Genomic DNA, 25,579 nt, shown 5'->3' on the forward strand with positions numbered 1-25,579 from the left:
TTGTCCTATTGACAGTGTCCTTTGCCTTACAGAAGGAAGCTTTGCAATTTTATGAGGTCCCATTTGTCAATTCTTGATCTTAGAGCATAAGCCATTGGTGTTCTGTTCAGGAACTTTTCCCCTGTGCCCAAGTATTCGAGGTTCTTCCCCACCGTCTCTTCTATTAGTTTCAGTGTATCTGGTTTTATGTGAAGGTCCTTTATCCACTTGGACTTGAGCTTTGTACAAGGAGAAAAGATTGGATTAATTTGCATTTGTCTACATGCTGACCTCCAGTTGAACCAGCACCGTTTGTTGAAAATGCTGTCTTTTTCCACTGGATGGTTTTAGCTGTTTTGTCTAAGATCAAGTGATCATAGGTGTGTGGGTTCATTTCTGGGTCTTCAAGTCTATTCCTTGATCTAAATGGAGAGAAACTTGAAGCAATCCCACTAAGATCAGGGACTAGACAAGGCTGCCCATTCTCTCCCTACATATTTAGTATAGTACTCAAAGTCCTAGCCAGAGCAATTAGACAACAAAAGGAGGTCAAAGAAATACAACTTGGAAAGGAAGAAGTCAAAATATCACTATTTGCAGATGATATGATAGTATACTTAAGTGACACCAAAACTTCCACCAGAGAAACCTGATAAACAACTTCAGTAAAGTGGCTGGATATAAAATTAACTCAAACAAATCAGTAGCCTTCTTCTACTCAAAGGATAAACAGGCTGAGAAAGAAATTAGGGAAACAACAGTAGTCACAAATAATATAAAATACCTTGGTGTGACTCTAACCAAGCAAGTGAAAGATCTGTATGACAAGAACTTCAAGTCTCTGAAGAAAGAAATCGAAAAAGATCTCAGAAGATGGAAAGATCTCCCATGCTCATGGATTGGCAGGATTAATATAGTGAAAATGACCATTTTCCAAGAACAGTCTACAGATTCAATGCAATCCCCATCAAAATTCCAACTCAATTCTTCATAGAGTTAGAAAGAGCAGTTCTCACTGGGTGGTGGTGGCACATGCCTTTAATCCCAGCACTTGGGAGGCAGAGGCAGGCGATTTCTGAGTTTGAGGCCAGCCTGGTCTACAGAGTAAATTCTAGGACAGCCAGGGATCCACAGAGAAACCCTGTCTCGAAAAGAAAAAGAAAAAGAAAAAAAAGAGAGAGCAATTCTCAAATCCATTTGGAATAACAAAGAATCCAGTATAGCGAAAACTTATTCTCTACAATAAAGGATGATCTTTTCTAGTTCCATTCATTTGCCTGAAATTTTCATGCCATGTTTTTAACAGCTGAGTAATACTCCAATGTGTAAATGAACCACATTTTTAAATCCCTTCTTCCTTAGGGACATCTAGGTCGTTTCCAATTTCTGGCTATTATAAACAAAGCTGCTATGAACATAGCTGAACATCTTTGTGGTGGGATGGAAAGTCCTTTGAATACATGCCCGAGAATGGCATAGCTGGGTTTTGAGGTAGATGGATTCCCGATTTTCTGAGGAACTGCTTTATTAATTTCCATAATGGCTGTGTAAGTCTATACTCCCAGCAGCTATGGAGGAGTGTTCCCCTTGCTCTACACTCTCTCCATCATAAGCTGTCACTTGTGTTATTGGTCATAGCCATTCTGAGAGGTGTAAGTGGAAGCTGAAAGTCGTTTTGATTTGCATTTTCCTGGTGGATAAAGATGTTAAACATTTCTTTGAGTGCTTCTTAGCCATTTGAGATTCCTCTGTTGAGAATTCTGTTTAAGTCTGTACCCCATTTTTAATTGGATTATTTGGTTCGTTGATGTCTAGTTTCTTGAAACATTTATATATTTTGGAAATTTAACCTCTGTTGGATATGGAGTTGGTAAAAATCTTCCCAATCTGTAGGATGCCTCTTTGTCCCATGATGATATCTTTTTCCTTACAGAAGTTTCAGTTTCATGATGTCCTATTTATTAATTGTTGATCTTAGTGGCTGTGCTGTTCTCTTCAGGAAGTTGTCTCCTGTACCAGTGAGTTCAAGAGCATTCCTCACTTTGGTTCTGTTAGATTTAGTATCTGGTTGTAGATTGAGGTCCTTGATCCACTTAGACTTGAGTTTTGTAGATACGGATCTCTGAATTTTTCTATATGCAGACATCATTTGTCCAGCAACATTTTTGAACATTGTCTCTTTTTTCCATTATATATTTATGGCTTCTTTATCAAAAGTCTGGTGTCTATATGTGTGTGGACTTAATGTCTGTCTGGGTCTTTGATTTGATTCCCTTGATCAGTGTCTGTCTTTATGCCAGGACCATGTGGTTTTTATCACTGTAGCTCTGCTGTACAACTTGAAATTGGGAATGGTGAGGCCTCCAGCACTTCTGTAATTATTCAGGACTGTTTTAGCTGTCCTGGGTTTTTTGTTTTTCCATATGAAGTTGAGAATTGGCCTTTCAAGGTCTGTAAAGAATTGTGCTGGAATTTTGATGAGAATTGCTTTGAATCTGTAGATTGTTTTTGGTAGGATGGTCATTTTTACTTGGTAATCCTACAGATTTATGAACAATGGAGGGCTATCCATCTGATTTTTTCTTTCTTTTTTCAAAGACTTGAAGTTCTTGTCATACAGGTCTTTCACTTGCTTAATTAAAGTTACTCCAAGATATTTTATGTTATTTGACACTATTGTGAAAGGTGTTATTTCCCTAATTTCCTCAGTTTTGTTTGTCATTTGTGTATAGGAGGATACTGATTTATTTTGAGTTAGTCTTGTGTCCATCTACTTTTCAGTAGGAATTTGCTATGGAATTTTAAGGGTCACTTATGTATGCTATTGGATTAACAACAAATAGTGATACTTTGACTTCTTGTCCAATTTGTTCTCTCCTGATCTTTGTTATTCTTCTTATTTCCCGGGCTAGAACTTAAAGTACTATATTGGGCAGCTATAGAAAGAGTAGGCAGCCTTTCCTTATTCCTGATCTTAGTGGAAATGCTTTTAGTTTCTCTCCATTAAATTTGATCTTGGCTATAGGCTTGCTGTAAGTTGCCTTTTCTGTTTGATATGTTTTTTGTTTTTGTTTTTGTTTTTTGGGGGTGTTTTTTTTGTTTTTTTTTTTGTTTGTTTGTTTGTTTTTTGTTTTTTTTTTTTGTTGTTTGTTTTTTTGTTTTTTTTTGAGACAGGGTTTCTCTGTGTAGTCCTGGCTGTCCTGGAACTCACTCTGTAGACCAGGCTGACCTCGAACTCAGAAATCCGCCTGCCTCTGCCTCCCAAGTGCTGGGATTAAAGGCGTGTGCCACCACTGCCCGGCATGATATGTTCTTTTATCCTTAATCTCTCCAGGACTTTTACCATGAAGGGCTGTTAGATTTTCTCATTGGCTTTTCTGGCATCTAATGACATGATCATGTGGGGTTTGTTTTTCTTTGTTTGTTTATATGGTGAATCACATGGACTGATTTTCTTGTTGAATCAACTTTAGGATGAAGCTTACTTGATCTTAGTGAATTATCTTTTTGATGAATTCTTAGATTTCATTTTAGAATATTTTGTTGAGTGTTTTACATCTAGGTTTAAAGGGGAAATTGGTCTGTGATTCTCTTTCTTTGTTGAATTTATGTGTGGTTTGGATATCAGAGTTACTGTGGCTTTATAAAACAAATTTGGCATTTGTAGTAAGGATTTTTGTTCCTTAAAACAACATGCTTTCATTTAGTTCTTTGCTTTCATCCCGGTGTGGATATAGGGCTGCTTCAGATGGCCACAGCAGCTGGCTATGGATTTCCTTGTGTTCTAGCAGGGGCATGATTTTGCCAGCTCAGATAGTTTTGTGATTGTGTGATGTTTGGGCATTTTTTAGATAATATATAAATGCTAGAACCTCAATAGGGGTTTGGTTTTGGTGATGGGTTGTTGGTTAGTTGCTTTTGGTTGCTTGTGGTTGCAGTTTGTTAAGTAGTTGTGTGCAAAATAGAAACAAGAGGAGGAAATGAGCCATCCTGATAGGGAAGATCAGGCTGGACCCTGAGGAGGCCGATGCCCCTGTGTCAGCAGGAAGTAGTCTAGTGGTGATGTTACCCTCCCCTGTGTCAGCAGGAAGTAGTCTAGTGGTGATGTCACCCCCTTTGCCCTCTATCCTTTCCCTCTACTATCTAGTGTTAGGGGATTAAAAAGTGGAAGAAAAGGGTGGAATGAAAAAGAACCAACAAAGTTAGCCAGAAGACCAGCTTCAGACAATTTCCTTTCTGTACTATTTTGTGAAATAATTTGAGGAGGATTGGCATTAGCTCTTTGAAAGTATAGTAAAATTCTGTAAACTGACCGTCAACCATTTTTTTTTGGTTGGGAAACATTTAATGACTGCTGCTTTTTTCTAGGATTTATAGGCCTATTTAAGTCATTTATCTGAAATTGATTTAACTTTAGTAAGTGGTATCTATCAAAACAATGTTCATTCCTTTTAGACTCTCCTATTTTGTGGAGTAGAAGTTGTTTTGTTTTGTTTAAGTATGATCTGATGATTCTTTGGATTTCCTCAGTGTATGTCGCTATGCTCCCTTTCAGTCTCTGAGTTTGTTAATCTGTATATTCTCCCTCCAACTTTTAGTTTGGATAAGGATTTGACCATCTTGTTGATTTTTCTCAAAGAACCAAGTCTTTGTTTCATTGATTCTTTGTATTGTTCTCTTGTTTCTGTTTCTTTGATTTCAGCCCTGAGTTTGATTATTTCCTGCCATATACTCCTCAGGTTTGCTTGCTTCTTTCTGTTCTGGGTTTTCAGGTGATCTATTAAGGTTGCTGGTATGAGATCTCTCAGTTCCTTTTTGAAGACACTCAGTGCTATGAGCTGTCCTCTTAGCACCACCTTCATGGTGTCCCATAAATCTGAGTATGTTGTGTCTTCAGTTCATTTTCACTGAATTCTAGAATGTCTTTATCTCTGCCTTGATCCGGTAGTTGTTCAGTAGAGAGTTCTTCAGTTTCCATCAGGTTGTAGACTTTGTGTTTTTTCTCTTGTTGAAATCCAGCTTTAATCTGTGCTGGTGTGATAGGATGCAGATGGGTCTTTTTTTTTTTTTTTTTTTTTCAGTTTCTTTGTATCTATTAAGACTTGCTTTATGACTGAATATGTAGACAATTTTGGAGAAAGTTTCATGAGGTGCTGAGAAAACAGTGATATTCTTTTGTGTTTGGGTGAAGTGTTTTGTAAATACATTAGGTCATTGGTTTGTAGTGTCTGTTGGCTCCAATATTTCTCTGTTTTGTTTTTGTCTGGATTCCATGTCCATTGGTGTGAGTGGGCTCCCAGTATCAGTGTAGGGGGGTCAAAATGTGATTTTAAGGTATAGCACTATTTCTTTTACAAAAGTGGGTATCCTTGCATTCAGAGCATAGATGTTAAGAATTCAAATGTTTAGATAGATTTTTTATGAGTATATAGTGTTCTTTTCCTGTCTCTTTTGATTGATTTTTGCTTGAAACCTACTTTGTTAGATATTACAAGGCCTACACCAGCTTGTTTCTTAGGTCCATTTGCTTAGAATATCATTTTCAACCCTTTATTCTGAAGTAACATGTAAGGTGTATTTCTTGGATGCATCAGGAGAATGGATTTTGTTTTTCTGTTATTCTGTATCTTTTTATTGGGGAATTGAGTTTATTGATATTAAGAGATATCAATGACCAGTATTTGTTAAATCCTATTATTTTGGTGGCAGTGGCAGTAGTGATATGAGTGATAGAGTGATATGAGTGTGTGTGAGTGTGTGAGTGAGTGTGTGTGTCTGTGTGTGTCTGTGTTTCCCTTCTTTTTGTTTTGCTGCTGTGAAATTATTTCTTATGTTTTCATGTATGTAGTTAACTTCCTTGGGTTGGAGTTTTCTTTCTAGTGTTTTCTTTAGGGCCAGATTTGTGTAAAGTTTAAATTTGACTTTGTCATAGAGTAATTTGTTTTCTGCATCTATGATGATTGAAAGCTTTGCTAGGTGTAGTAGTCTGGACCGATATCTGTGGCTCTAAGAGTCTGAAAGACATCTGTCCAGGCCTTCCTGGCTTTTAGAAGCTCCATTGCGAAGTCAGATGTAATTCTAATAGTTGTACCTTTATGTGTTACTTGACTTTTTCCCTTGAAGCTTTTAATATTCTTTCTTTGTTCTACATGTTTAGTGCTTTGGTTATTATGCGGTGAGGAGGCTGTATGCAAACTTACTTTTCTGAAACAATCTAATTGGTGTTCTGTGTGTTCTATCTTTACAGGCATCTTCTTCTTTAGCTTAGGGAAATTTTCTTCTATAGTCATGTTGAAAATATTTAATGGGCCTTTGAGCTGGGATTCTTTTTCTTCTATTCCTGTTATTCTTAGGTTTGGTCCTTTCATGGTGTCTTAGATTTCCTGGATGTTTTGTGTCATGAATTTTTTTGATTTGTCATTTTCTTTCACCAATGTACCTATTTTTTTTTTTTATCGTGTCTTCCATGCCTGAGATCCTGTCCTGCATCTCCTTTACTCTGTTAGTGATGCTGTGTCTGGAGCTTCTGCTTCCCCAGGTTCTCCAGTTCCAGTTCCCTCAGTGTGTGTTTTCCTTATTGCTTCTGTTTCCATTCTCAAGTCTTGAACTGTTTTCTTCACTTCCTTCCACTGGTTTTTCTTGACTTTCTTTAAGGGATTTACTTATTTCCTTTGTTCTTTATTTGTATTTTCTTCAGTATTTCTTTAAGGGGTTTATTCACTTCTATCATCTTCATAGTTGTTTTTAAGGTCTTTTTCTTGTGCTTCAGCAGTGCTGGACTGTCCTGGGCTTCCTGTAGTGGCATAGCTGGGCTCTGGCGATGACATATTGCCCAGGATATTGTTGATTGTCTTCTTACTGATGGTGTCTAGGCACATAGCTTTGGGGGTATTATAGGTCTAGGTGCTGCCTTCTGGGTTTATCGTCGTTGGCTGTGTGTTTGTTGTCTTGTTTTGTCTCTGGCCTTCTGGCCTGTATAGTGTACAGTTGAGGAGGGGGTCTCTGTTTGGGGCTGGAGATATGGTGGCCACTGTGGCCTCTACTCCAGCAGGGAGTCCCTGCTTGAGTTGTGGCCTGTGGTTGGGTAAGATGTATCTACCTAAGGGAATCCAGAGAGTGGGGAAGATTCAAACGTAGGTGGCCTACCTGGACTTCTGGTAAGTATGGCCCTGTGGTTGTACAGGGGATGTGGTGCCGGCAATCACACTGACTCAATACATGCTGGACACACACTCCACTACTGACCTGCACTCCAGTCCTGCTTCCCTCGGTAGGAGGCAAATAGTAGATAGAATTCATATGTCTCTGTTTCATTTACCTTTCAGCCATTGACAACTGGGCTGTTTGTATTTCTTAGTTATTGTAAATAATACTCTAGGTAGTGAAGTATCTCTTTGAGACTCTACTTTCAATTCTTTTGAATATACAGAAATGAAATTTGATGAATCAAATGCTAGGTATTAAGTTTTTGTTACTCTTCATTCTATTTTCCCTAGGGTTACAAGTAAACCAGTGTTCTGGCTCCACCCCATTCACACCAGTACTGTTCTTTGTTGGAAGGTTTTTGCTACTTTTATTTTTGGCAGCTGCCCCCTCAGTCTCATTGAGTTTTTGGTTGCATCTAATTATTAATTATGTTGAACATTTTGTATATACTTATTGATCATTTGTATATCTTTAAAGACATGCTTGTTAAAATATTTCCCCATCTTTGAATCAGGTTGGGTTTTTTGGTGGTGGTGGTTTTGGTTTTTTGGGGGGTTTTTGGTTTGGCTGGTTGGTTTTTGTCATTGAATTCTGAGAGTTTTATATTCAAGACTAATACTTTATCATACCTTATCACATCATTTGTATTTCTTTCATCTTGTAGAGCACATATTTCTTGAGAATGTGCTGTTTAATGCACAGCTTTTAGATTTGGTGCATCCTTTGCTTTTATTGTTTATGCCCTTGGTTTTATTATGGGATGAATTATTATCAAGCTCAGTGTCATTAGCCTTTTCCATGTTTTCCTTTAGGTCTTTAATATATTTGAGTTAATTTTTGTATATGGAGTAAGACAGTGGCCAACTTTGCTCTTTTGCATGGGGACATCAAGTTTCCCCACCGTCATTTGCTGGAGAGGCTATCCTTCTTCACTGAGTCTCTGTTATGTGGTAGAGGCTATCCTTCCTCATTGAGTATGTTATGTGGTAGAGGCTATCCTTCCTCACTGAGTATCTGTTATGTGGTAGAGGCTATCCTTCCTCACTGAGTATCTGTTATGTGGTAAAGGCTATCCTTCTTCACTGAGTCTCTGTTATGTGGTAGAGGCTATCCTTCCTCACTGAGTATCTGTTATGCTGTAGAGGCTATCCTTCCTCACTGAGTCTCTGTTATGTGGTAGAGGCTATCCTTCCTCACTGAGTCTCTGTTATGTGGTAGAGGCTATCCTTCCTCACTGAGTCTCTGTTATGTGGTAGAGGCTATCCTTCCTCACTGAGTATCTGTTATGTTGTAGAGGCTATCCTTCCTCACTGAGTCTCTGTTATGTTGTAGAGGCTATTCTTCCTCACTGAGTCTCTGTTATGTGGTAGAGGCTATCCTTCCTCACTGAGTCTCTGTTATGTGGTAGAGGCTATCCTTCCTCACTGAGTATGTTATGTAGTAGAGGCTATCCTTCCTCACTGAGTCTCTGTTATGTGGTAGAGGCTATCCTTCCTCACTGAGTATGTTATGTAGTAGAGGCTATCCTTCCTCACTGAGTCTCTGTTATGTGGTAGAGGCTATCCTTCCTCTCTGAGGATCTTGTCACTCAGTTGACGATCAATGGATCATATTGTGGGCTCATCTCCCATCTTTCTTTCTGTTGTCTCTTTCTGCATGAACCATACCAATTTGATCACTATGACTTTGTAAGTCAGTAACCATGTCCTTCTTCAAAATTGTTTCCCGGGCCCCTTGAGAGTCCATGGGAATTTTTGAAGGAATTTTTGGGACTGTTTTAATTGGTTTGCATTGAATCTGTATATTGCTTTAGGGGGAACAGAAATCTTGAAGCTAGCAAGTCTTCCAGTAATGAACAGGAAATATTTTTCTGCTTGCTTTCTTTTACTTTGGCAGTTTTAAGGGGTAGATTTTAGATATTTAAGTGTTTTAATTTCTCACATAATTTTCTTCATAAAGATTTTATTCTGAGGATGCTACTGTAAACAGAACTTTTTAAATGATATATATCTAATTAATATTTTTAATTTTCCTTCCCTTAAGACAATACTTTGAGTTTATCTTCAGTTCTTCTGTTGGTGTTTAGATAGTTAAAACCCCTTGCTTTACTTCCAACAAATCACTGGCCTCTTTTCTATTTGCTTTCTTTGAATTTTGGTTTTCTTCTGATTTTATGGTTCCATTGGCTTTTCAGTTATCACTTGGAAATAATAAATCTTATTTAAGTATTATTTTGGTTCTCTTGATTATTTGTTTGCATGTAGTAAGCTGTTTGTATACTTTTCTTGCCTTTTGTTATCTTCTTCAAATGTTTGGAGCTTCTTAGATGTTAGTGTATATTTAAGAACAACAGAATAAAACTGAACAAAATGGATAGCTAGCAAGGGTTTCCAGTCTATCATGATGTTTATTTCTTCAGTAGGTTGCTTGTCCAAAAAGGAGAGTTAATTGATGGTTCTAGGCAGTAGGCATAGGATGCAGATATCAAGATTTTCTTTCGTTGTCTGTGTAATGAGCAGGTGACATTCCATTGCCACTAGAAAACAGAGATGAGATGCAGATGAGGGCAGTTTACGAGTGAGCATCCATATCTGGGGAAATCGCTGCTGCTTTCTCCTGTATTTGTGAGCATGTCCTTCAAGGTTAGGATTGCATCCGAGACTTTGGAACACACAGTTCGCCATAGAGCATCTGTGTATTCATAGAGCATCTGTGTATTCATAGAGCATCTGTGTATTCATAGAGCATCTGTGTATTCATAGAGCATCTGTGTATTCATAGAGCATCTGTGTATTCATAGAGCATCTGTATCACGTTCTTCCCCTCAAGGTTCAGGAATCTGAGGCTCTGAAGGAAAAAATGGAAATTTGTAAGAGCCAGAGGTAGAATCAGTTCAAGGAGACACTGTTTTCTTGACCTAAGGCATTGCACATATTCGCTCACACTGTAGGAACTCACACAGCATACAAATACTTCACAAACTCACTCACGGAACTCCAGCTTGGGCTGGCATGGTGGAGCATTCATTTAATTCCAGCATGTTGTGAGTTCATTGTCAGCCTGGGCTACACAGGGAGTTCCAGGACAGCTAAGGCTATCTATATAGAAAGACCCTGTCTCTGAAACAAAACAAAAATCCCAGCATGGAGAGGGAAAAGCGGGCATGAAGCCCCACCCTTAGGTCGGGAGCTATTGGCATTTGATAGCTGCTGGGGGAAGTATTTGTCCTTAGTGCTCTAATATGACACGCTCCGGGGCAGTCCCCACGCCCAAAAGGAGTTGGGGAACACAAACTGGACTGGAATTTAAGGGGAAGGGAGAGAGGAAAGGGGGAGAGGGAAAAGGAAAGAGAGAAAGAACAGACAGAATTGGCCAGAGGTGGGAGAGGTGTGACTATGATCAAAATATACTGAGAAACTCAAAGAATAAAAGATTATTTAAAACATAAAAATCAACAGTATTGGTGGCTTTTTAATAAGTATGTTGCAGTTTTCCTCCTAGCTCAGCTGGCTCTCAGATAACCAAGGCCGGCCTAGTGTATTTATCTAACAAGCTTTATGGGCATAACCGAGCAATATTACTGTTCTAATCCTCTAAGCTAATGTGGCTGTCTCCTATGTTACTTACATTTCAGTACTCATCTGCCTCTCTTCCCTCCAGGAGTTTTCTCATGAACTCTCTCCCTGTGGAATCTCCACTTCCTCTCTCTCCTGCTCCTCCCCTGGCTGGAAGTCCAGCCCTAGTCTCTCTTTTGCTCAGATGTTAGCTAATAAGCTATTGACCAATCAGGGAACAACTGCGCAGAAATGTTTATACCACACTGGGACAAAGGGTTCTCAGGATTGCAGCGGATATGGGGGCACAGAAATCAGCATTTAAATAATACAAAAATAATCTTTATACAATGCTCAATAACACTATGCCTACATGATAGAGTGCCACTTTTTGTCTTGGAATAAACACCAGACTCTCAGTTTCTGTCTGTGATGTGGAAGGATTGGTGTGTAGCAATAGGCCTGAGTTTAGCACAGACCCTCTGCACGCATCCCTTCATAGGCTGACTCCCAAGCCACCATCAGAAAAGACAGCTCAGCACCTTGGCTGTATATTCTTGACTGATGTGTATATGCCAGGATAGTTTTTTTTCTAGACCAAGATGATCATTGAGAACTCTGTCCCAATAGCACCTGGTACCTATTTTTCTCATCCTATTGTTATTCTCTAATATTTATCATCTTGGAAATGGAATTTAATAATATAGCATCTCAAATTGAAGATCAGACTGCATTTTATTAATATTTTAACTTCTGCCTACAAAATACCGCTTTGTATTCTGAATCCTCTTTAGCCAGTTAAGAGTATGTTACAGATTAATAATATGGAGGATATAACCCTTGGGGCTATAGAGTCTTCGTGAGACTTGAACTTGCATCTGTATGGTACTTAGTATAAGTCTGAATCTCTGTCTTCCTGTATTAGAAAAGGACCATAAGGACCTTCTTACCTTTGTACTCCCATCACAGTAATGGCAGACACGTTGTGCATGCTGTATAATCTGCCTGTATTCGTTTTAAAGACCTATATCTTGTATCATTAATTTTAAATAGCATGGGGTTTTAATTTTGAAATATTTGATTATAGTATTTTAATGTTATTTCACAAAATGCTAATTACATATATTTATACGTGTTCATTCTCATAGATTTGTGTACATTTGTAAGTGGTTAAAAAGACATGTTTGTGGTACATCAGAATGAGTACCAAAATGTACAAAAAACTATTCCCAAACTGAATAACAACATATAGATAGTATATTAATAAGCACGATTATCTGCCAGAACTTGAGCATTTTATATATTTCATTCCTTGCTGACGTTTTAGGTTAATTTTGTATTTTGAGATTTCAAATACTAAATCAACTTTCCATTCCCTGCAGTTTCAGTTCATGATGAACTTTAGCACTTGTTTCCAGAAGATGAAATATGAAAGCCTGCCACCTGCTGGAAATTTGTGGAACTACTAAGACTAGTAGGCTGTTTCATTCAAATTATTGACATAAGGTTGACTGTTTATAACTTTATTTAAAACACATGTAAAATTTTAAAATAAACTTAATTTATGTGATTGATGGACTGTTCTTTTTCCCCAGTGCTTAAAGTACTGCTGCTGTTGCTGTTGTTGTTATTGCTGTTGCTGTTGTTTTTGTTGTTATTGCTTTTGTTGTTGTTATTGCTGTTGCTTTTGTTGTTGTTGTTATTGCTGTTGCTGCTGTTTTTGCTGTTGCTGCAGTTTTTACCAGCTAGTGTGATATCGTCAGATGTCCTTAAGGGTTCTTGAAAGTCTCCATTGGTTTAGTATTCCAGCTTCGAGTACACCTATATTTCCTTACTCAAAAAATGCATTGAAAATTACAGAAATTTGTGCTTTTTAAGAAAAAGGACTCATGGCTTTGTCTGAATTATTAAAAGCGAGCCCATTTTATACTTTAATAGTCATTAAATGAAAGATATAGTGCACTGTAATCATTTATATTAAGTCATAGATTTTAATCTTGTGCTAAATTTTTTTTAAACTACTCAAATATTCTATACTTACAGCATCTTGGGACTAAAACATACCTTAATGTCTTTTAGATTTCATCCATCTAAGTGTGATTTCAATATATAACTTGTGCCCCTTGGCTGCATGTGTGTGGTGGGCTGTATACATCCAGGGATAGTTCTGACTAGGCCAAGCATGTCTGTAGATGCAGTGTCATGTCGCAGTAGGAAAAGGTTGGACACCTCTCCCATGTAACATGGGAATTCCTGCCTGTTTAAAAAGCTCTCCAGATTGTTCTTGAGAAACATTTAATAGAGCTGGCTACTGTTCTAGTCACCCCATCCAGATGCTGTCAGATAGACTTGCAGGGCATGATGGAAACTTCCAGTGTAAATGAGGAACCCTCTACATCTAGAGATGGGCTGGTTCATCTTGGGACAGGTTTGTATACAAGTTTCATACTGAGACAGAAGGTATCTGTGCATTGGTTCCTTTTAGCTCTTCAGAGCTAGACTAATCCTGCTGTATATGATAGTATAGCCTACAGAGAATTTGAAAAATATACATATTTACCTACTTCCTGTGACAAAATATCCAAGATAAAGAATTTATAGAAGAAAATTTTTTCACTCAGGACTTCAGTCCATGGATACTTTCCCACATTGCTTTGGGCTCATGAGAGCACAATACTTCATGGGGGAGGAGGCTCCCCTCAGCTGCTGGGAAGCAAGGGATGAGCAGATGGGACTAGACTCTCTGTACCCATTAGGGCATACCACCAGGATCCTTTTTTACTGGGTTTGACGATCTCCCACTTCACAGTAGCACCAGAGAAGGCTGGTTAAATGGAACCTTTTGGGTACACTTAAGACCCAACCCTGAACAATACTCTTCCATAGCTGTTCCACGCATTCCAGTTAAGACAATACCTTCCTTTCCCTCCTCGCTCACTGCATTACTTAAGACATTCAACTTATACTGCAATTTATTTCTGACATATCAGATTTAAAGCTGGGTGGGAGTCAGGGACAGGTGGATCTCTGAGTTCAAGGCCAGCCTGGTCTACAGAGAGAGTTCGAGGACAGCCAGGACTACACAGTGAAACTATGCTTTGGGGGGAAAAAATTTATAATAGCTTCCTTTTCTCATCTTGTGATTTGAAAGATTAATTTACATGTCTCATTTCTAGATGAGTAATATGCTGGAAAATGCAGATTTTTTAATATGGCTGTCTTTGCAAGGACATTCTTTAATAAAATGACCTGGGTTGGATAGTTTTATGTCAACTTGAGGAAGCCTCGATTTAGAATTTGTCTTCATAAGATGGGGCCGTAGGCAAGCCTGTAAGTAAATTTTCTTAGAGATTGATAAGGGGAAGGCCCAGCCAATTGTGGGTGATCCCACCATCTCTGAGCTGGTGGTCCTGGCTTCTGTTAAGAAAACAAACTGAGTAAACCATGAGGAACAAGTAAGCAGCACCCTTCCATGGCCTCTGAATCAGCCCCTGCCTTCAGGCTCCTGTCATTTGAGTTCCCATCCTGAAATCCTCAAGTGATCAGTGTGAAAATGTAAAACAAATAAACCCTTTCCCCCCAGCATTCTTTGGTAATTGTGTTTCATCACACCAATGATAACCCCAACTCGGACAGAAATCGGCCCCTGGAGTGGCCAAAGCTGTGACTGCCCTGACTATCATGTCTAGGGGAGATTATTAGGGGGCTTTGGGATGCTGGACTTGAAAAGCTGTTGAGAGATCAGTGAGCTGTTCTGGAGAAACTGAGAAGATAAGAATGTAGAGAAGAGTGGAATCAATGGCGTCTGTTTCAGAGGGAAGCAAAGACTCTACTCGGTCATTCGTGTGAAGAATCTGTGGTTCTGATCAGCTGGAGCTGAAGAATTAGCTGTAGTTAACAAGAGATCAGAACCACTAATATGGAATCTTTACTCTGCTGGGACAGAAGAATCAGCTCTGATGAAGATAAGACCAATATCGGAAGTGGTCTAGGAAGTGTTTCCTCACTGTGTTCTAGAGGTTGTACAGCATGCTGGCAGCCACGCTCAGTAACGTCCACCTCCCAGGTGTTGCTATCCCGGAAGACATGAAGTGGTCAGGGAGAGCAGCTGAGGCTTGGCACCATGAAAAGAGCAAAAGAGGGGCTATTGGTGGATGTGCAGCCCTACTGCAGCAGAAAACCCCATCATTTTAGAGTTGTCAATACCATGGGAAAAACACCAACAGTAGCAGCTGTGCAGTGGAGTCAGTCTGACCCTAGAGACAAGCAAGCTGTGTGCACAGAGAACAGAGCCAGGGACATGACCCAAGCCCCTGGGAGAAGTCCAGAAGATCATGAGTGAATACTGGGCATTGAGTTATTTATACAGTTGGAGTTGTGTTTTACTGTGACCAGAATGTCCTTCCCTCTTGAAATAATTATATTATTTTTTTTACATTATAGGGGCCTAAATTGAAACACTTAGATTTTAAGACTTTGGATTTTTAAGTGTGAATTTGTAAGACTGTAAAATGTTTTATATTGTGATATTTATATTACTGTGTGATCTTGGGGGTGAACAAAGAAGGAAAGGTAGAGGCTTTACAGTGGTGTGTTTGTGTGTCAAACTGATAAGGAGTCAACCTGACAAAAGCTAAAAGGAAGGAACTACAACTGAGAAAATGCCTCCATACAGGCAAGCCTGTAGGGCATTTTTAAATTGGTGATTGATGGGGAAGGGCACCCTGTGGGTGGTGCCATCCCTAGGCTGATGTTCTATAAGAAAGCAGGCTGAGGAAGCCAGTAAGCAGCACTCGTATATGGCCTCTACACCAGCTCCTGCCTCCAAGTTCCTGCCCTGTTTGAGCTTCTGTCCTGAGCTTTTCAGTGATGAACAGTGATGTGAAGGGTTGCTTAGTCATGGTGTTTCCTCACCGGGGTTGTGGGGGACTTTACATTCTGTAACTGAGTAGTTTTCACTTTCTCCAGCCCTAAAGAAAAAAAAAAATGTGATAAATTTACCTAGGCTGAAAATTAGAATGCAAATACAGCCCTTTCGTCAACTCAGTCCCTGATTTTGTGTGAAATAAAGGTATAAATAGATTTCTGAGATGCACTTTCTTAACATTTTAACTCAAAGGCTAAACATGAATCAGAAGCAAGAAAGTAGTGAATATGACCATAAATATTTTTATTAAATGTGAAAATACACGGGCATAAAAATATTGCCCATATTCATTGACACGTGTAAGCCCAAGTTGAAATAATTTTAGTTCCTTTTTTATTAAAACACTAAATTGAGATGGATTAAGTAAGGCTTGGCCCATTTAAAACAAATATAAACTTAGGAGTAATAATTTAAGTTACCAAACATCTCTAATTTTTACCTCCCCTGTGCCCTGCATTTCTTTGCACAGGTATTTCAACCACAGACAGTACAATATAGCCCGTTGTTACTGTACACAAAGCCACGCAGTGGCTAATTTTACTCTTAAATCATTCAGCAAATGAGATCATCTGTTTAAAAAAAATACCTCCCCCTTTTAATATCATTTGAAATTACAGAATAAATTCTGCCACTAATAGAAAAGGACTGATAGGATCTGGAAAAAGATTAGCTCTTAGAGATCACCGTTTCCTCTCCTTCCTTCACTACAGCAAAGTCAAGTACAGTCAAGAAACCCGTCTTCACTCACCAGTTACCCAGGGATGTATCTGTAAGGCAGGTCGGCACACGCAGGGCCTGCAGAGTCAAGTCTACATGCCAGCTTCTGACCCGGGCATAGATAATGGGGACTACTGACATTTTTTACTTAGTTATCCATAATCCTCTCTCATACTCATTTTAGGGATATGTGTTTAAATTTGTTAATTTTGACGTGGGACCTACCTAAAGTCACAGTGACATGCTATATTGCAGCCCCACATTCTGGCATTACAGGCATGAGCCACCATGCCTGCTTACATTTAAAATAAAAATTCTAATTCCATTCATTATCAGAACTCCAGTGACAAATCTGCATACTGCTATTTAAAAACAGACTTTTAACACTGACTACTGATATTTTAAAATTAAGATGTCAGATCCAATTCACATAAACTACTGAGATATTTTTCAGGTTTTCTTCTATTCATAGTAAGAAAGAGTAAAGTATTAGAACTGAGAAATAAAAGGAGTGGGCCCCAAAGCAGATGCTTTTCCTTCTTCCTGAGCGATGAGCTCTGGACACAGCCCAGTGACACTGCACTAAGAAGTGCACCATGAAGGAAGGGCCATCTGTGAAGAGAACAGAACTCAGCCAAGGTGAACTGAACGCTGGTCCTATTTCCCCAGAAGGACCACAAAGGTCACCTGCAGTTCCTAAACACACATGTTGGGATGTAGAAGTAGCTCTGCAGTAAGAGAAGAAAGAGGCAGAGAATACATTTTTGGTACTGTGGGTCAACGTCAGGCAGGTAGCAGGAACCACTGTTGCTACACTGTGACTCCTCTGGGACAGGCTGGACACTGGAGACAGCTGACAGACAGCATCCGGGACAGGACATCCTTATCTCCCATCACCTCTCACAAGAGAGCTACCTCATCTCCTGCCATAACATCTGCCTTTGGTACCAAAGTTTGCAGTGACAAAGCCTAATCCTCGGCTGCTTGGGGAAAGAAAAAAGAAAACCTCTCTGGGAAGTGAGTTAGGAGGCAGGTAGATCTGGGACCCGTGCTGTGCAGCACACCTTCAACCCTGTCAGCATCCCTCTGGCTCCACACTCTCCAGCGCTCTCAGTGGGAGTGTAAGCACCCTGCTAGTGGACACTGGGCTTGGTAAAGCTCACAGATGCCGTCACTCCAGTTCACAACTGTCAGTGACAACATCACAAAAGGAGTCAGACTGAAAGACAACTATATAAAGTAAGTAGTTAACGTAAGATTACTAAAATTTGAAAAACATACAAAAATGCTTTTTATTTTTCATTCAATGTTTTATACTGGCTTGAACTGATTTAATATTTTTGAAGAAGCCCCGGCAGGGAACTCACTATGTAAAACAAGCTGGCTTAAACTCTTAAGAATCCACCTGCTTCCGCCTGTCTCTCCTGATAGGATGAAAGCTTCGAGTTTTCTTGCCAGCCTTGAATTTTGAGACACTGAAGCAAAATGAAAGTTGAAAGGTATTTCAAAATGCACTGTTAAGTGTTTTGGTAAGAAACAGGCTCCTAAGGAGAGGCAAAAAGCACTTAAATGTTTTGCCCAACTCAACTATGTAATTCATGTTCTTGCAGTTAACAAAATCTTTTTCTATATCTGTTCAAGGATGACTATAGGTTAAGAAAATGATTTGTGCTTGGCTGCTACATTCATGTTTCCTTCCCACAATTAACTAAAATGTTTAATTTCATAAAAGCAATATATTAGACCTTTATGCCTAAAATATCTCAATGTTTTTAACAACAACAATAAAAGCTTTCTAGAATAGAGGTGATAATTCTTACCAAAGTAATTCTTTTAAGTTTTCAATACAGCATCAGTAGCTCCATAAATATTCAATAGTCTTGATTTAGCAACAGATTTTTTAGGGCAAAAATTATTCAGTATACAAATACTGACTAGTACATTTCTTGAAGAAGTATCTGATTTAAAGTAAGAGGGGTGGGAATGTTTCAGGAGGAAATGCCATCTTATTAAGTGAATGATAGAAGGTACACAGCCAGAGTTGAATGGGTTTGCAAGACTCTACTTTCTTCTCACAGAATAAACAACCAGGGAACATCCAGTCCAAACCCCAGCACACAGTAAAACCAAGACAGCTGGACTAAACATGTAAGAGGAGGAGATGCCGCTTACCTCACAAAAGGCAACCGTAATGCTCTGCTCATGTTGACAGAGCAACTTTCCATGTCTAAACCAACGTTGTGAGGACATTTCTACCAAATAACTTGGAACTTTGCTTTCTTAAAAAGTATTTCAAACTGGCTTTCAACAGTCTTGTCTAAAATACCACAGAGCTGCTTTCATATATTTTAACTTACCCTGTTTAGCTTAACAACTAAATTCAAGTGAAATTGGTATTCTCCTGTAGATATAAAATAACAACAAAAATACTTCAGTCTTCACCTGGACATATGACCTGCCACCTGCTGGTCAGACAGTCTTGGTCTCTCCCCTCCTGCAGTGAGAGCTGATGACACTGGTGCAGAGATACTTGCAAGTGAATGGACTGACCACAGTCTAAGCATAAGCGTTCCTCCGAGCTGTTGACACTCCTTATGAATACTGAGACACAGTCCACCAAGGACCACAGCTCCTCTCAGGTCAGTACACAAGCCTGGATAGAATCTGTCTGCTCCAGGGTGCCAAATGGATAGTTAATGCTTTTGAACACCTCCATAGGGTAAACACCTCACCTCTTCTCCCAGAAGTCACAAACTGAGTATAGGCTGCCTTGTCAGAAATACAGTTCCTTGCTTCCCACTGTGACAGGCCCGTCAACCTTAAGTCTACAGTAAACACAGCTTTTTTCTTTAAAACAACTCTTTGGTTATGGATAAACTAAAAGATTTTTTCCATTTTGTTTCCATTAGAATCCCAAACACAATCTGTTTTTAATGTTAAAATAATGATAAAGAAGGGAGCAGTAAAACAGCTGCTTTAATTGAAGTGGAATTTAAATCTGAATGGTCCGCCTGAGCTGAAGGGATTGAACCCTTGCCATGAGTTCCAACTTCTGTGGAAGGGGTTGCCACCACCGCCCTGTTGACTCTCTGCATCAAGAGGGTCTTCTCCATCATCAAACTTCTTTCTCATTTCTAGAAAAGAAAACAAGCTAAGACTCACATGTTCACCTAAGGTACAGGTACAAAGCCTTAACACTCAAACCCACACTCATTCCCGTCCTGAAGAAAACAATTGCAAAGACAATTCCCAATGTCAGGCTCGTCACAAGCAGCATGCCATTACTCTCACCCCCAAATGATGGCCATCAGGCCAGAACCTCATCGAGTCCCCTCCACAAAGTACCTAAGGAGCTTCTGGAGCTATGTGGCCCAACAGGTGCCACAACACTCCACAGGCTGTTTCCTTGCAAGATGCAGATGCATGAGGGAGACCCGAGGTACACTCAAGGTTGGTGACACAGGAAGGACACATAGGGCACTCTCAGGGTTGGTGGAAGGGGACAGGACTCCCTTAACACCCCCAGATCCCTAAAGAGCCTGACTCTGCTCCAACCAGTCACTGCATTACAATTTGCAATGCACTCTGCATTTGAGAAACAGAATAGTACCTACCATATTTAATAACAAAGTGCTTCCTAGATTACAACTTACTTGGGACAAAAGGGCATTTCAATTCTGTAGTATAAATGGATGTACACAGAAAGATTTGCTCAAGAGGCAAAACTAGATTTCCTCATTGTTGAACCTTTCTAGATAGAAGGAGAATGCCTGTCCCTATCCATAGGAAAGGCACAGAAATGCAGTCTGGATGAATGAATTCTTAGCCTGTCTCCTTCACATACATGTCAACCAGATCTGTGCACGTGACTTGGAGCAAGATTGCTGTTAACATTCATGGGGGCCCAATAGCCCCAGCTGGTGATCCACTCTCATCTTTTGTAAGCCAGCTTGACATTCTGATTTCCTCACCAGGCTCCTGAGACATTTGGGAATTTGGTACCAAGAATCATCCATCACTGAGCTAGGAATCTAACAGGAGTCTAAGATATGTCTGTATGTTCGATGTTGTTCTTTCATATGATTACAGAAAAAAGAAAAACATCTAAGAAGTGACAGGAGCTTGTTCAAGTAGAAAAATAGTATTCCACACCCACTGTTCTTCCACTACCCCATTCACCTGAGAGTTCCCAAACTCCAGGAAGAGACTGGTGAGACCGTAGCACTCACCAGCACCCACAGCCCTCCAGATCCCCGTCCCACTGCTCCTTACTGCCTGGGATGGGAACAGGCAGGAAGAGTCACTCCCTGCACCGCTTCAAGAATGGAGGTACCTGGATCTGAGAGGACTTCTTTAGCAGCTGCTATGTCAATGAACTTTTTCTCCGCTTTTTTCTTTTCTTCTTCATTCTGGAAATTATCTGGATGCCATTGCAGTGCTAACTTTCGGTATGCTTTAATGATTTCTTGTTTTTTGGCATTTCTGTAGGATTGGGGGAAATTATTTCATAATTGTCAGAAAAAAGTATCCCACATTCAATATTCTTTCTACTACACCATGTACCTGAGGATTCCCAAACCCACGTAGAAGAGAAAGAGTCCAACTTCCTTTCAAAAACAAACAAACAAACAAAAACAAAAAAACCCTGCAAGAGTTGTGCTGGCAGTCCTGTTTGAGAACTCGGCGGTAGACAGCTTGCCTTACATATGTATCAACCTGCGGTTCATTCATCACAACACAGCAAACAAATACTGTAAGCTCTGTGTATGAGAGAGGGAGGGAGGGAAGGAAGGAGGGAGAGAGAAAGGGAGGGAAGGAGGAACACCTGATGATACACAGCCCTGTTTTCCTACAAGTTCCAAAGATGTAAGTCAAAGATCAAAGACTCAGCATACTGTTCTAGATAGTCAATTTTGTTTTCCTTCCTTTGTGGGCCATAGAGATGGTTGGGGACAGATACTGAGGACTGTATGCAAGGCAAGCCCACTACCACTGAGCTAAAACCCAAGGCTTCAGAGACACTTCTACACTAAGCATCTTACACTACAATCCAGGTCTTTACAACTGCAACTTTCTGAGTCACCACACTACCACGATTTAGGGTTTTCTGGGCATTAAAAAAATTGTCATACCAGAGATAGTAGTGCAAGCCTTTAATCCCAGAAGCACATAGAGGAGAGGCACATGAATCCCTTTGAGTTTAAGGCCATTTAGATCTACATTGTGACTTCAGCCCAGCCAGGGTTATACAGTGAGACCCTGTCAATCTATTAATCAGAATAAAGCATACATACACATACACATACACAAAATCTCTTTTGAGCCCCTTATTTTAGGTTAAGTCTACTTAATACTACTACAAAAACTTTTTTAGATTATATATATATATGTATGTTGCTTGCGTGTGTGACCAGCATGTGTATGCAATGACAGAGAACCAGAAGTGAAGGTCAGAACTGGAGTAAGAGATGGTTGTGAGCCATATCATGTGGGTACTGAAAGCTGAACCTGGGTCTTGTGCAAAACCAAGTGTTATTAGCCACCAAGTCCTCTCTCCAACCTGGAAAATGGGTCTTCCACTAATAGTAGGACCTTAACTTTAGACCCAGGGAAAGCTTTCTTTTCCTTCCCACTCCAACCACAATAAAGTGTACCTCTACTTCTTAATCTTTCCAAGAGACTAGGATTGGGAACTATTGATGCCCCGGCCTTCATTCAGCACCAGCTCCTCTCTATATGCACTACTGATCGTTATAAAAGAACTGCCTGTGGCACACTGAAGATAGTTCATGATGGCGAAGATTGTTAGAATAATAAGACTAAAATAACCTGAGTGAATAAAGTGAGCCAGGTTAAGACAAAAGGAGCTCAATTAGCTTTAAAGCAGTTGATTAAATACAGCATGCAAGCTTCAATAATTCACCTTTTTACTCCCAAGATTTTATAATAATCTCGTTTCTGTGACTGTTTCAGTAACCGCTGGGCTTTCTCTAAACCTTCCCGAATCTGCTGATCATTTTCGTTGTGTTCCTGAGCAGCTTCATAATCCTGAATGGCTGTCAAGATATGTTTAGGAAAATGCTATTAGGGGAATTACAATTCAGTGCCTTATGCATTCTACCAGTGCAGAACCGTGTCCTCATTGCCAGCCCCTCCGCTCACTACTGCTTCTAAGAGCCTAAAGAGTACCAGTTTCATCATTTTGTTTAAACTTAATTCATAGTTGAGGCTGGAGTTCTCGCTCCTGTTGACAGAACTCATGCGGTCGGTTTACTTGTCTACCCTCCCGTACTGTCTCCCCACACCTCCTTTAATATTATACGGAGCAATCTCACCACCACTAAAATTTAAATGACCACTGCATAGCAAAGAAAGTAATACACCTGGAAACGAAAATCAGCATTAACATCTGTGGTTGACAGTTTGAAAAAAGCAAAAGGTACAAAGGGAGCTGGAAGAACCATCATTTCAGTACTGCCAATGTGAGAGCTGTGTCAATCAAAACTAAAATGCAGAAACACCTAGCATGATAGGTCTGAAGGAAACCTACAGTACATGTTTTGAAAGTACTTGGGTATCTAATAAGCAAAAAGAATCAATGAAGTAGGACTGAGATGCATCCTTTAAAAGTAATTCATGGGTAAGTGTAGGATACTGGATTTCAGGAACATTCCAATATTCCTTAGACTCATGGACTCACTATGCCCGGGACTCTGAAATCTAGGTGTGATTAAACAGTGGCTGGAAACTAAATTTCAGTGACAGCCCTGGGTACTGGGTCTCTGATGAGGCCTAGTTGTAGAACTAAATTTACTTGTGTCAGTTTATAGAAGAAAAATATTCAGAATCTTAAGTTTCCTCCAGACCTTGACTGGTCCTTTGCACTTTTCTTCCTCTGTGTAGCACATCTGAGCCACTAAGCACAATTGCAGGCTAAGTCAGTATGTTCTACCAAGTCTGATGTTAGTCAGGGAAGCTTGACACACATTTTCTAAATAAACAAATTAAAGGATTTTGAAACCAAATTCTATTATTTGTGAAAAAATAGTGTGGAAAAGAAATTTCTTTGGATAACATTTATCTTGGCAACAGTTAATTGTACTTGAACAAATAATAAAATGACAAGCTTAACACACTTAAGCTACTTGTTCTACACTGAAAATGAGCCAACAGTATCAACAGACGAGCCCAATGTGAGCAGCTAACCCAGAGGCTGATTCACACCCTGTGGTCTTCTAGGACACTATTGTTGTGAGTCATCTACAGGGGTTTTTTCTACCTTAGTTCATTAACTTTCACAAATATTAGTGAGGTTCAAATTTACAAGTACTATTCACAGCACTTACTACCATAGCCTCGGAAGAAGGTTCTCTCTGAAGGAATATGAGAGAAAAGTGCTTCAAGATACACAAATCTGCTATTCATACAAACTCTTAATTCGAAACACATTTACATTGTTTTTTTTCCCAAGACATGGTCTCTCTGTGTAGCCCTGGCTGTCCTAGAACTTGCTCTGTACACCAGGTCGAACTCACAGAGATCTGCCTGCTTCTGCTTTCCGAGAACTGGGATTAAAGGTGTGCACCACCCAACTCACATTTTCATTCTTAAATTTAAAACCTGTTATTTCATTTTAAATTGAGAGCTGGGGAGGTGCCACATGCAGCACATGGAGGTCAGAGAACTGCAGTGGTCCTCTCCCTATCTACCATGAGTCCCAAACTGAACTCAAGTCAGCAGGCTTGCAGCAGGCACCGCTACTCACGGAGCCACCTCACCGTCCCCATCCTTCTTCTAAGTCATACTTATTAAGCCTTCTGAGTCATACTTATTAAGTTACTATAAAAAGTGTGGGATTATTGGTTGTTCCGTATATGCACATGATTGAAAACAGGGACTGATGAGAACGTAAACTTCTTCCCACAAGCGTGCAGCAGCTACATAATCTTCCTTTATTTCCTCAGATTCCACACTACGGGAGGTCATCTTTAAAACACTAAACAACACATGACTCAAGTCTACCTCACATGCACATGCTCCTATAAGCAGCCTTAAGGTCAATGTACTATTAAAAATAAAAATTAAAGTGATAGAAGGAGGGTGATGTGTTGGAGAGAACAGGAGATAATTCTGATTAAAACCCATGGGAAATCATCAAAAAAAATTAAAAATTAGCAAAAAACCTCTAATTGAATATTCATATAGTACTATTAAAACTGTGGTAAAAGACAATACATGTAGTGAGTTCTATCTTTCAATTAGCAGACTACACTGCATGCTCCAGGACTGCCGCCATCTGAGGTCCTCGTCACATCTGGTAGGAAGCCTCTTAGCTCATCTCACCCTAATGTTGCTAAAGTTTGGAGGTCACAAAGTCCTCTTGTTGGACAACTGTGTTATACATACTTCCATATCCCACTGACCTGGTTTCAACAGAATTCTTTCCTCAGATGCTATGCCTATTATGATCCACTAAGACAGAATAATTACCAATTTTTCAAATTCTTAGCCATCTGCAGATAAATCTGTTCAAAATAAAATGCAACTGAACATGTGCTAGTTTCACACTTTAACCTTCAGATACTGCAAGTCAACTTCCTTTAAATTTACCTTCATCATACATTTCCTCTATCAAATAGGCCTCTGCTCGATCTTTCAGAGCATTGACATTGTCGGGTTCCAGCTGTAAAACTTCAGAACATATTCTAATGGCTTCAACGGGCTTCTCATCCTAAAAGTAAATGCAAGAAAAGAGAGGATGGGCTGGAGGCGCACCTCAGTGGTAGTGCCTGCCGCCATGCACGAGTTCCCAAGTTCAATACTCAGTACCAAAATAAATTAAAAACAAGTATTGTGGACCAGAGAGATGGCTCAGTAATATGTGCACTGAATGAATAAACGAACGAACGAATGATTTAAGTCCATTGTGGCTGCTGTTCCGTGTCTGGGAACACACCAGCTTACCTTAGAGAAGCAGTGACAGATCCTTTCTTTTGAGCGGACTGTGTACTCAGCAACACTGGGCTCTGTTTTCATGACTGATTCATATTTGCTGGTTGCATCTGTGTATCTATGAAATAAGCAACCAGTGAGGAACAAGGAGACTATTCCCAAAGCTGCAGACACCACCCTCCCCTTTCACTATGTGTTACTTAGTAAATACAATGGAAAGAGCACAAGACCTGCCTTCAAATAC

At 39.7% G+C, this 25,579-nt stretch overlaps 2 protein-coding genes across 2 annotated transcripts in view; one reads left to right on the plus strand and one right to left on the minus strand.

Annotated features, from left to right (window-relative positions):
* Positions 1-12,309, plus strand: part of Uggt2 (UDP-glucose glycoprotein glucosyltransferase 2) — a 126,784-nt gene extending 114,475 nt beyond the window's left edge. The window contains exon 39 of the mRNA XM_034499066.2: positions 12,122-12,309. Within this exon, the coding sequence (XP_034354957.1) occupies positions 12,122-12,144 (23 nt within the window). The 3' untranslated portion in view covers positions 12,145-12,309. The remainder of the gene's footprint in view (positions 1-12,121) is intronic.
* A 3,576-nt stretch (positions 12,310-15,885) lies between these two features.
* The window catches only part of Dnajc3 (DnaJ heat shock protein family (Hsp40) member C3), a 38,295-nt gene continuing 28,601 nt past the window's right edge, over positions 15,886-25,579 (minus strand). The window contains exons 8-12 of the mRNA XM_034497784.1: positions 25,348-25,453; positions 24,994-25,114; positions 22,307-22,439; positions 20,717-20,865; positions 15,886-19,517 (exon numbers count right to left, since the gene is read on the minus strand). Coding sequence (XP_034353675.1) covers positions 19,360-19,517; positions 20,717-20,865; positions 22,307-22,439; positions 24,994-25,114; positions 25,348-25,453 — 667 coding nt within the window. The 3' untranslated portion in view covers positions 15,886-19,359. The remainder of the gene's footprint in view (positions 19,518-20,716; positions 20,866-22,306; positions 22,440-24,993; positions 25,115-25,347; positions 25,454-25,579) is intronic.

The sequence above is a fragment of the Arvicanthis niloticus genome, chromosome 3 (assembly GCF_011762505.2).
Source record: "Arvicanthis niloticus isolate mArvNil1 chromosome 3, mArvNil1.pat.X, whole genome shotgun sequence".
Lineage (NCBI taxonomy): Eukaryota > Metazoa > Chordata > Mammalia > Rodentia > Muridae > Arvicanthis > Arvicanthis niloticus.